The sequence below is a fragment of the Tursiops truncatus genome, chromosome 20, assembly GCF_011762595.2.
Source record: "Tursiops truncatus isolate mTurTru1 chromosome 20, mTurTru1.mat.Y, whole genome shotgun sequence".
NCBI classification, from domain to species: domain Eukaryota; kingdom Metazoa; phylum Chordata; class Mammalia; order Artiodactyla; family Delphinidae; genus Tursiops; species Tursiops truncatus.
Window position 1 is genome coordinate 13,646,549 of NC_047053.1, and position 12,531 is coordinate 13,659,079.

The window sequence follows — 12,531 nt, forward strand, 5'->3', positions numbered from 1 at the left end:
TCAGTAGACAAACAGACAATGGATATAAACTGGCATTCCACAGAGGAAATGCAAATGGCCTATAATCAAGTGAAAAGAAACTAATCTCACTAGTTAACAGAGATATGAAAATGAAAGGAACTAGGTACCATTTTTCATCCATCAGATAAATGAAAAGGAAAACTGACAATACCAAGTGTTGTTGAGGATATGGGGAAATGGGTACTCACACGCTATGCAGATGGTACTATAAATAAATAAAGCCTCTTTGGAGGGCAAAGGGGCAGCAGTTATTAAAATTTTAAATGCACGTGACCTATCACCCAGAATCTATCCTAGAGAAATACTTGCAGATGTGCCAAAGGGAGTATATTTTTCCAATTAGAAGCAAACAGTCTAGTGATATGAAAATGGTTAAATAATCTGTGGTATGGGACTTCCCTGGTGGTGCAGTGGTTAAGAATCCACCTGCCAGTGCAGGGGACACGGGTTCAAGCCTTGGTCCGGGAAGATCCCACATGCCACGGAGCAACTAAGCCCGTGCGCCACAACTACTGAGCCCATGTGCCACAACTACTGAAGCCTGCGCGCCTAGAGCCCGTGCTCCGCAACAAGAGAAGCCACCGCAGTGAGAAGCCCGCGCACTGCAACCAAGAGTAGCCCGCACTCGCCACAACCAGAGAAAAGCCCGTGCGCAGCAATGAAGACCCAACGCAGCCAAAAATAAATAAATAAAATAAATTGTAAATCTGTGGTATGTTATACTACAGAATTCTATGCATCTGTTAAAAGGAATGAGATAGGTTTGTATACACTGATGTGGAAAAACCTCTAGAATACACTGCTAAGCTAAAAACAAAGAGAAAGTTTCAGAATGAAGCATACAGTATGAGATCATTTATTTAAAACAAAACAAAGCAAAATAAACCCACAATCTAAAACTACAGATTTATTTAAATGCACAGAAAAAAATCTGGAGGATAAGCATTAAATTGATAACAGTAACTACTTCTATGGGTAGCACTGGGGTGTGAGGTATAGTTAAAGAGGACTTAAGTTTCATCTGTATGTTGACTTTTTTCTAATAAAGAAAATGTATACGTGTATTACTTATATAATTAGAAATAAGGTAACTTAGAAAACAAGAGGCCTGCAGCCATCAGGCCTCATGAGAAAGCAGAGTTGAAAATGATGGCTCCTGCTGAGTACCGGCCCCTTCGTTTCCTCTTTGTTGCAAAAAAAAGGTTGTGATCCATCAATTTTGACTGTCTCTTAGTATTTTCCCTGCTGCTACTTCTAACAGAAAAGGCATTAAATTCCCCACCCCTATCTCCCTTCAGATCCTCATCTTCCTTCTCTTTAAGCATCTGCCTTTCTTTCTACTGGCTCTGAATCTAGGATTAAAACTCAACAGAATAGGAAGGAAAGAACAAATTTAAAGAGGCTAAGTCATCATTTTGTCACATCTGAAGTTCAAAGGCAGACTGTATTTGCAAAGACTACCACAGTGATCTCTCATCCCACGTGCTCTTCGTTTTTTATTATTATTTAATAATACTTTAAAAAATAATTTATTTATTTTTGGCTGCATTGGGTCTTCGTTGCTGCAGGCTTTCTCTAGTTGCAGTGAGCGGAGGCTACTCTTCGTTGCTGTGCACGGGCTTCTCATTGCAGTGGCTTCTCTTGTTGCGGAGCATGGGCTCTAGGCACACGGGCTTCAGTAGTTGCAGCACATGGTTTCAGTAGTTGTGGTTCACGGGCTCTAGAGCGCAGGCTCAGTAGTCGTGGCGCACGGGCTTAGTTGCTCCGCGGCATGTGGGATCTTCCCGGACCAGGGATCGAACCCATGTCCCCTGCATTGGCAGGAGGATTCTTAACCACTGCGCCACCAGGGAAGTCCCCCACGTGCTCTTTATACCAATGGGGCTTTGACACTCCTCCTGTTGGGAGTGGCGGAGGCTATATCCCTTCCTCTTGAATCCTGACAGGCTTGTGACTACAGAAACGACTCTCTGTGGCTTCTAAGACCTGGTTCTCTTGGCATGCTCATTCATGGGCCCCAGCACCACCTCACCATGAGGAAGCCCAAGCAGCCCAGGGAGGACAACCCAGCTGAGCTCGCAGCTGACAGCAAGCACCCATCTGCCAACCATGAGATTAAACCAACGGATCCTCCAGTCCCCTGTGGAGCCACCCCAGCTGATGCTGCACGGAGCAGAGATGAGCTGTCCCTGCTGGGCCAGGCCACATTACACGAGCGAAATAACTGTTGTCATCAGCCACTAAGTCCTGGGTTTTGTTGGTTTGTTACAAGGAAGCAGACAACTGGAACAGCTTCCCTCACGAACGTGGGCTTGGTTCACTCCAGTGCACCAGGCCAGCAACTATCTAACACAACTATCTAACACTTTAGAAGACATGGTAAGGAGGTGGTGAGGGGACATAGAGGGGACGTCTGCAACAGGCAGAGTCAGATCAGGTGAGCTCTGAGGCTCCTTCCCACAGGGAGACTGTACAATGAACATCCTGGGCTGAGTGCTTACGCACTTCCCAGCACCACGTTCTCTTAAAAGGGAAGATCGTTTTCTCCAATGACATTTTACCTTTCAGAAAGCTGCCGGATCTGTGGAATTCCCATATATTTGTGGAAGTGCTCCAGAACATTCATTACGCCCTGAAGAAGATTAGCAACTTCTCCATACTGCCTTCTCCTGGTCATGGCTCTGCAAGGAAATAGGAAGTTGAGGACTCCAGAAAAACACTAAGGACACAAGATACAGATATGGACCAACCTACTCTCAGCTCTAAAACAGACATCAACTCAACTTAATAAGCATTTCCTGAGCACTGAATATATATGGTGCTGTGCACTGGGGGAGAAAAAAAAATAAGACCAGGTCCAAATGCTTAAGGGAACATGAGTTAGTAAGGGAGAGCAACAGGACACATCTAAGTAGTACCAAGTAGGATGAATGGAGCTCTAAACAGAAGTCCAAGTTACGTGCTCTGGGACGTAGGAAAGAATGTGTGAGTGATGGAGTCTCCCTGGGCGGGGGAAGGGGAATCTGGGAAGACTGTGGATTTGGGATTTGGGATTTGGGTATTATGGATCAGCTGGCTTTTGACAGACAGCAGGGGTCGGGATGTTATTATTGGAGGGTTACGGCATTTGAGCAAACCAAACATATCTCAGGACACAACAAAGAGCATGTATATGCACTTACATGTTAACTCAAATCTGTAGACTTTAAGCCAATGTTAAGCAACTCTGTGTATGTTTAGGTGTGTTTAGGTTCCCTGCTGCTAAGGTTAATGAAGCTTAAATAAAAGGATGCTGATAAAATCAACAGTTACACACAGCAAGGAAGGAACAAACGATTAGATTTGAAATTTTCATTAGGATTGGGTTTTTTAATTAAACGTATAATTTATGACTTCCTTTACAAGGCATTTAAAAAGACAGGCTCAATTTCAAGCCAAGGAGTTACGTTGCTATCACTGCCTGGTCTGCTGGTTTGTTGGAAAGCACTGAGCACCTGGGGAAAGGGACAAGGACACTGCTCTTCCAGTCTCCTATGGGCCTGCTGTCCTCTCCGATCACTGCTCACAGGAGAACAGGCCAGGGTTCACTGAAGACCATGCAATCTCTGGGAGAGACCAGGAAGGAGTCTGTCCCCTACTTCCCCCAACTTTGGACACTGTGTCTAAATTCCTATGGAGGTGCTCTTTCTTTATCCACACATGAGATTACACTGAGGCTGGGACAGGGGCAATTCTCATGAGACAGACCACAAAAGTGAACAGGAATATCAGAATCTTCTAGGAAAGGAGGCCTTTGGGCTGCTTCATTGTGGTCAATAACCAACTCTTCCTTTTAATACTGTTTCTCATGTTCTCATGTACCATTCCCTATAGTTCCCCTACAAGCCAAACAGAAAGCTTCTGCCTTTGGACAAGTGGGTGGAAAAAAAAAGAAAGAAGTGGGTACAAGGATCTGTTTCCATAAGGCATGTTCAACGACAGTGCAACTGAGCCCAACATAAGCAGGAAAACTTGCCAACGTGCAGGCTGGGGGCGTGATTACAGCCCTACACTGCCTCGTCAGCCTCCGTGGTAGAGATCTACCACATGGAAATGACCTGTGCTCTTGAAGTCATTCTCCACATGCTTTTTGGGCCCCTTCAGACTCACCTGCCCCTCACCTCAAAGTCTCGGGTGTCTGTTACACGTTGAGCACCCGAGGGCACAAAGCCAAAGTGGTGCCTAAACATCTGAGACCGCTTTGCAGGAAGTGGGCCAGGATGATGAGACTCTCCTGGCTGAGAAGTAAATAAACCTACGGTGCCATCTCCTCTGATACATTTATTTCCCGTGGACCTGAAAGGGACCGCTGACGTGCTTACTCGAGGGAATCAACGCCGCCCGCCAGCATGTGCAGGTGGTTCAGCGTCGTGATCGAGGTGGTCAGGTGGCGTTTGGCGTGATCTAACTGCTTGATGTCGCGGGTGATTTCCTTCACCTAAACAGTGAAAAACCACAGGAGAAAAAGGAGGAGGGTTAAAACAGACGTCAACCGGTCTGCCAGTGGCCTCCGGAGAAAATAATGCAAACGAAATAGGGACAAACATACCTCGCGTTAGCCCTCGGAGAAAACACAGGTGTCCTCCCAATACATACTCAAAATAATTTCCAATCAGCCCGTTTACATTTAATTGGGCATTTCTTCAGCAGACTTTACCCAGGGTTACAAAATCCTCAGTTGTGAGAATGAAATGAACTTTATTCTTCACCCCAAGTAAAGAGGAGTGAGCCACATGGTGACTGAGTATGGAGCACACGGTGTCCGGCAGCCAAGGACGCCGATCTCCTCCTGAACAAGGTCAGGGAAGTATGCCTTCTGGCACCGGGGTTACTAGGTTCCATACAAAATGGATAGCAGAGTATGACTCAGCTAATTCTATTGAGATGGGCTTTATTCGTGGATCTAGGGCTTATTATCCGGTCTCCAGATTTCTCCTCAAATCTCAAGAAGACTGAAATGTAACCCCCGCAAAGTAAGCTTAACATGACATCATTAAGAGCAGAGCCTTCAGGGAGACAGATGGCCATCAGGGGAGTAAAATGCCAACAGTGTTGATCCAGCGGGTCCAAGAGAAAGAAACTCTGTAGCTGGGAACGTAAGTGTATTTAAGTCACTAGAAAAGTACATTCAGTAGTGAGGTGGGAACAATTCTCCACCTTTACTAACACCCAGGCGGACTCTTCCACTAAACTGCCTGAGTCCATGCTGAACAAGAAACTCTCTGAAGAGCAATTAGGTTCCCCAGGTTCTATGACACCCGGAGGGAAGGGAGCGCCCTGGATACCAGGCACAAACATCCTAGTTACTGGAAACATAGGTCTCCCATTAAAAGTGAAAAAGGCCGGTAGTGAGTTAAATTCACATGACCTGATTTTTTAGAGTTTGATCATCCTGGGTAGAGTTATGAAGTAAAGGTCACGACCTGTACAGCTGAGATCCACACCTACAAAGCCGCAAGGCTGACCTGGATCCTAGCAGAGAAAGCGTCTTTCACGGGGACTTGGCCCATCAAGCCTGCTCTCTCTGTGACCCTCAGGCCACCAAAATGTCTCTATTTCTATCGTGGGGGTTTGGGGAAGAGGTGAAGAACCTACCACACTTTTACCAAATAACTGAGTCTGGGGGGAGAGACGATCAAGACTGATATAATAAACTAGATATAGGAGTTCGGCCTTATAATCTAATTACCCTTCCAACTCTGAAATAAATCATCATTCTCTTTCCCATCAAAAAAAAAAAATCCCTGTACTTCTTCCTGGGTTCCTTAGCTCCAGCACTAGCATCAGGGGTCTTCAACTACTGTGTTAAAAGTCAGCGTCATCTACCAGTCTTCTCATTCCTGCAGGTCCTGCATCATTAGTCAGTCATTAAATCCGGAACATTCTTCCTCTGCCTCATCTCAAGACTCTGTCCCTTCTGTTCCTCCTCCGGGCCCTCGCTGCTTTGCACCGGAGCTCACTGGTCCCTTCACTCCCAGTGTTCCCCATCTCTCCCCATCACACACCCTGTGCTTCCCTAGACAAACCCAACTTCTTGTTATTCCCCAAATAAAGCCCTTAATGGCAGCTCACGCAAGTGGCGCTCAGGCCACACCGGTTCGCCAGACCGGTTCGCAAAACAGAATGCTGGTCGTTAATTTACCTTAACTGTTACCCCTGGGCAGCCAAAAAAGGACAGAACAGGACGTGGCAGGTTTGGGAGTCAGACAGTTCTCAGATTGAATCTCGGCTCTTTCACTCACCGACTCGGTGTCCTAGACCAAGTGGCTTAGCCTCACTGAGTCTCAGTTTCCTCACTGATAAAACGGTCAATCATAAAAATAATAATGAGAGGAAAACCGAGTTCATAAGGCTGTTGTGAGGGCAAAGTTAGATCACTTGTATAAAGGAACGGGCACAGTGCTTGGCACAGTGAAAGAGCTCCACAAATATCCTCTTCTTCCCTTTAGCAAAGCACCATCTGGGGAAGCAGACTGCTTTTTTTTTTTTTTTTTGGCCACACCACACGGCTTATGGGATCTTAGTTCCCCGACCAGGGATCAAACCCACGCCCCCTGCATTGGAAGCGCAGAGTCCTAACCACTGGACCGCCAGGGAAGTCCCAGACTGCTTTAAAATAAAACATCTACTGGCGTTAGGAGCGGTCTACTCAGACTGTTATTGCATCCCCCCTCAGCTTCCAGAGGGAGCGTGGTCCAGACTAGCAGATCAGAATCCTAAGTGCTCATGAACCTCCACAATTCTGTGATGTACACACAAATATTACCTCCACTTCACAGAGAGGCAGCTGAGGTACAGAGGGGGTAAGTGACTTGCTTAAGGCCCCCAGGGAGGAAGGAGAGAGGGTGGATCTGAAGGCAGGCGGTCTGACGTCAGAGGCCATGCTGCTCACTAATGGTATCCAACTGTCCCCTCTCCCACCCCACCGCCCCATGCCCTCCGCTGAAGCCAGGCCCGCCCCCGCCGCCTTCCACAGCCTGTCCAGTCTTGCCAAATGGCCACTGAAGAGAACGGAAGGGTCCATGGGAGTGTGACCTCGGATCTGTTCCTGAGTAGATTATAATAAGATGTAGGCAGAGAAGTCTGGGAGGGTTTAGGTGTTTTTATAACCAAAACGAGTAGGGGGAAAAGAATGACATTAATAATAGCTTTCGTTCATTAACCCCAGCCCAGTACTATGCTCTGTGCTCTTCATACGTTTAATTCTTACAACATCCCTTTGAGGTAGTTACTATTCTTATTAAGAGTGGAAGAAACTGGCGGGCCTCTCGGTCGGTGGAGGTCCCTGAACACATCACCCGAGGGCAGCACTGCGTAGAGGGAGAGCTTAATCAAGCCCCTCAGCACGTATCACAGGCAGGATGCGGCCCACCTCCCAGATCCAGGTCCAGTTTTCAAGCAATGCCAAGTTACATGTCATACATCTGAACTGAGAAACACGTGATATAAACAAATGCTAGAGAAAGGAATCCAAAATGACTAGGAAACTATTTTGGGGAAAGGAGAAGAAGAGAACTTTCCCTGTTTAAAAACAGGGCTGCAAATACAGGGCAGCAGAGACAGTGAGTCACTGCATGTCTAGCGGCACCTCCTGAATGGACGTCGTCCCAGGGCCAGCACTGGAGACGTGGGCGCTGTGCTTGGCAGGAAGAGGGAGAACAAGTCTATTGACTAGTGTGACTGGACGAGAAGCCAACTTCCTCTTCCGGCGCAAAAATGTCCGGAAGAGACCGGAACTCACCATTTGCTCCGATTTTTCTGCTTTGTCCTTGATGTCTTTGATTTTTCCAAAGAGTTGCTGAATCGCTTTCTGGGCCTCTTCAAGTGCCTAGAATAAGAGCATAAATGAAAAACAAGGCAGCACCGGTCCCTACACTGTGATCAAGTGCAGCCTCAGAAGAAAATGCCTAAAGCTCTCTTGCTTCGCTGCACTTGCACTGACAATTTTACCAGACCTGAGGCCGAAGCAGCAGAGGCAGAGGGAGTCCACCATTTGGATACAGGCAAATAAACACTCAGAGCTCTTGCCAAGTGGCATCATAAAGTTTTAATTTAAAAACTAAACTATTTCCCTCTGTATCAGTGATTACTACACATAATTACCACACATATTTCCCTCTGTATCAGTGATTACTACACTGATGACATCACTGTCATCAGTGATGAAAACAAATAAATAAGACATGCACATCTGTGTGTATATGTGTGTGTGTGTGTGTGTGTGTGTGTGTGCACGTATGCAGTAACCTTCAAAACCCTGAAGAGAGACATAGGTGGCTCAAAGTTGGGGGTAGGGGAAGCTCTGGGTTTTGAGAGTTCCAGAAGATGATGCCATCAAAAAAAAAAAACAGTCACAGCTGCACATGGGGACTCCAAAATCGTGGGCAGACCTTAACGACACCTGTAAGTACCCCACTTGGAAACCAATGAAATGAAGTTAGAAAGGAATACTTACACCTAACGGTGAGCTAAATGTTTCCACTGAAATAAAAACCAACAAAGATGGATGCCACCGATTAAAAGCATTACAACCCACAGTGGTAATTGCGTGAGTCTGGGAAGCAGTATTAGGGGAGGGGAGAGGGCGCTCAGCCGCACACGTGAAGAACACATGTACTGGTGAAAGAGGCAGCAGCCAAAAGAACTCCCACTTTATTTCATTGAACGCACTTTATTTTGGATTTAAGAGTGGCCTGGGGACTTCCCGGACGGTCCAGTGGTTAAGACTTCACCTTCCAATGCAGGGGATGTGGGTTCGATCCCTGGTCAGGGCACTAAGATCCCACATGCCTCGCGGCCACAAAACCGAAAACACAAAACAGAAGCAATAGTGCAACAAATTCAGTAAAGACTTTAAAAATGGTCCACATCAAAAAAATAATAATAATTAAAAAAAAAAAAAAGAGTGGCCTGCCCTAACATGGCTTCCCGAACCCTTTGTAAATGTAATGACAAGGCCAGCATCGCCCTAGAGCTGTGTGTGGCCACCTGTGCCTGCAGGGGGGAAATAGCCAGCCTCCCTGAGGACACCCTGACAGAGGAAAGAGGACAGTAAAGCTGCGACTTGGGGAGAAAGTCAAAAGCCCTGACAGAGGTATTTGAACCTCCGCCTTCAGTAGAACCCAGCAGAAGAGCTACCTCTAGACTATGAACTAACACGTTTTCTTTATGGCTGAAAAACATGCTCAAAAAGCAAACTTAAGTCTGCTTCCGCTGCAGGAAGTTCCTTCCTTGTTGGAAGGAGGGATTGTATCTCCCTGTCTTTCCCAGGTTTCCGGGAGGCCCACTTCTCCTGATGCTGGGACTCCTTCCTTCCCCTGCAGCTCCTCGCTCTGTGTGTGGCTCAGTCCCAGACAGAGCTCTCTTCTGACCTTCTTCATCTCTGGGATCTGCAGGGGTTTCACGCCTGGGGACAAGGATACTGAGCTTCTGCGTGTGACTATGTTATGGCTTCCTTTACCCGTTTGTTGCCAAGTCTGAGGTGATGCTAGTCGAATAAACAGCGGCTCACACCACCTCCTGGGACAGGCAGGGAGTGGGCATTTGCTCTGCTGGATCGCTTCACTTATATCTACCAAGGCTGGGGAGCAAAGAAGCTTTTATCCTTGTCATTTCTCTCACCTGGACAGAGGTATTTTAATCATCAGAAGGTTTGGTCTTAGAACAACAGCTGGCATTGCTATCAGAGACCAAAATCCGTAACTCGGGAAGTTTTATCTGAAGAGTAGTAACCAATCAAAAGGGGCGATGGAACGGAATTGGGCCTCACTGAGCAGCCCCTCTCAAACCCATTCCCTCCCAAGAGGGTGCCTCACTCAGCAGCTGCTTCCTCTCTGCTTCCTACCATCCTGCCTCCCTCACTCCCAGATTCAGCACCCCCAAAACAGTTGTGGTGCAGTGAGAAATCCCTCCACTTTCCAGCCAGAAGGCAGGAGTTTGAGGCCTGTCTCTGCTGTCACATACCAGCAGGGCAACCTCTCTAGGGATCAGTTTCCTCATCTGCAAAGTGGTGACGACGCCACCTACTTCAGGTGTTGTTGGGAAGACTCAATGACATAATAGGTGTTGAAAGCTACACAGATATTAGGTCTATTTCCAGGGCTTTTGACCAGCCTGGGCAAATGCATGTTTGCACCTAGGGATACATACATATATATCAAGTGGAGATATCAAGATGGACATATGAGTCTGGAGCTTGGAAGAGAGAAATTGAAATTCAGAAGTCATCAGCTTATAGATGACACTTAAGTCTGTAGGACTAAAAATCACCTAGGAAGAGGGTACAGACAGAAGAGAAAAGAAGAGAAGAGAAGATGGCCCAGGGCTGAGCCCTTGGACACTCCAATGTTCAGCAGTCTAAGAGAAAAAAGGAGGGAGGAAAGATGCAAGAGAAAAACCACCAGTGACAGGAGAGAAAATCAGGGACTATGGTGTCACAGAAGCCAAACAAAAGTGTTGGAAGGAAGAGGAAAAGAGTGATTATGTCTTACATTGTTGAAAATTCACGTAAGATTAGGACAGAGGATGACCACCAAACTGGACACCAGGGAAGTCACTGATGACCTTGACAAGAGTGATTCCAGTGGAGACAGTGCGTGTGAGAGCAGGGGCCAGCAAATGATGGCCTCGGGGCCAAGCCCAGTGTGCCACCTGTTTCTGTAAACAATGACAGCTTGGATCACACAATCCCGTTCATTTAGGAATTGTCTGTGGCCACTTGCTCCACGTAACAGCAGGGATGGGTAGTTGCCAGAGACCAGATGGCATATAAAATCTAAAATACTTACTACCTGGTCCTTAATAGAAAATGCTTGCTGACTCCTGGTATAGACTATTTTTTCAAGAAGCTTTTATTGTGAGAAGACAAGAGAGTACACAAGAAGAGGAGAAATTGATTGGGGGGGTAGGGGGTGGGTAATGGGACAGTTTCGGAAGAGAAGAACTTTTTTATAATGTTCTTGAATTGTTTACTGTTTAAGTACCAGCTCTCTAACGGGGCTGTAAGTACCCTTTAGAGTGTGGCCCAAGGATATGAATGGCACTCTTAAATCCCCTATGGTTCAGGCAATTGCCCATTCTGGTGGCCAGAATGACAGGCCCAGCTGATAAGTACTGTCTCAGTATAATCACCACTAGCTCCTTCTCACTCCAAAAGTGACTCTGATGATAAATCATATGATCACCTCAACTACAGCATCTAACCAAAGCTGGAGCACAGCTGGAACTCGACAAACATGTGCCAACAGATTAAAAACATCGTGGGGGGGCTTCCCTGGTGGCGCAGTGGTTGAGAGTCCGCCTGCCGATGCAGGGGACACAGGTTCGTGCCCCGGTCCGGGAAGATCCCACATGCCGCGGAGCGGCTGGGGCCGTGAGCCATGGCCGCTGAGCCTGCGCATCCGGAGCCTGTGCTCCGCGACGGATATGGGAGGCCACAACAGTGAGAGGCCCACATACCGCAAAAAAAAAAAAAAAAAAAAACATCGTGGGGCACTTCTCAGAAGAGTAGCAGTGCTGAGGCTACTGTTCTGGATGAGGTAGGATGACACCCATGGCTTTCCCTAACTCCAGGCACAACTGTAAGCAGTGGTTCAAAAACACGGCATCACATTTTCTGCAACTGTTACCTATTTGGCTAATGTGGAATCTAAGGCTCCTGACGCTGCCAGGGGTGATTAAATTCTAACCCCCCGGAACCTTCTAAAACATGTTGCCTCGTGGCACGGAAAAGCACTACAGAGGCCCTTGCCGGCAACTGCGCACCTTCTGGGGCACAGCTTGCATGAAATTCTGTGATCTTGCTGGTCATGTCATGGTATAAGGATGTGCTGATGGGATTGTAGCCATCATGTTCTGGCCAAACACTCTAAGACACATGACATTCAGCTAAGAAAGGCAAAAAGGGCCAGTTCTATACTTAGATCTCAGGGCTGAAGAAGTTTCCACGATCCTTTCTCAGAGAAAGGGTTTCTATCCCTATTTTTCTCTTACTCTCCATCTGGCATCCTACCAGAGTTGTCTCTGCTCAAGGTACCACTTTTTTCTTTCAGCAAACAAGTGAGACTCACACAATCTTACATTTCACAGTCTTAAAGAAAGACAAACTGTCTGCCAGATTTTTTTTTTCAGGCTGGAATACTTTCACTTGTTATAACAATGCACTGAAGTAGAGAAAATTTAATATAATTCACTTTCCAGAGTCAAAAAGGTTCTTCTGAAGCATTCATTCCGTCAGCAAGTCCATTCTCAACACACACCTTAACATTTGATATCTAATGTCTAAAAATCAATCACACAGGAAGAGGACTGTTTTGTAATTGGAAAAATCATAAGACCTATAAAAGGTTAAGATTTTATTTTTAAGTAACACTAAAATACTTTTATACCTAGCTAATCAGAAAATGTGCTGAAAGAAAGATTCTGGCACTGTCCCTAGACACTCTTTAAAATAAAATGTGGCTACTTTTCCAT

The 12,531-nt window shown here is 46.5% G+C and overlaps 1 protein-coding gene across 3 annotated transcripts in view; it reads right to left on the bottom strand.

Moving 5' to 3' along the window:
- Nucleotides 1–12,531, bottom strand: part of VPS53 (VPS53 subunit of GARP complex) — a 126,005-nt gene that overhangs the window by 85,608 nt on the left and 27,866 nt on the right. For all 3 annotated transcript variants that reach the window (XR_004523908.2, XR_004523910.2, XM_033847718.2), the window contains exons 5-7: nucleotides 7,802–7,888; nucleotides 4,383–4,498; nucleotides 2,583–2,702 (exon numbers count right to left, since the gene is read on the bottom strand). Coding sequence is in view for 1 of the 3 variants with exons in the window: in XM_033847718.2 (XP_033703609.1) it covers nucleotides 2,583–2,702; nucleotides 4,383–4,498; nucleotides 7,802–7,888 (323 nt within the window). In the remaining 2 variants the exon portion in view is untranslated. The remainder of the gene's footprint in view (nucleotides 1–2,582; nucleotides 2,703–4,382; nucleotides 4,499–7,801; nucleotides 7,889–12,531) is intronic.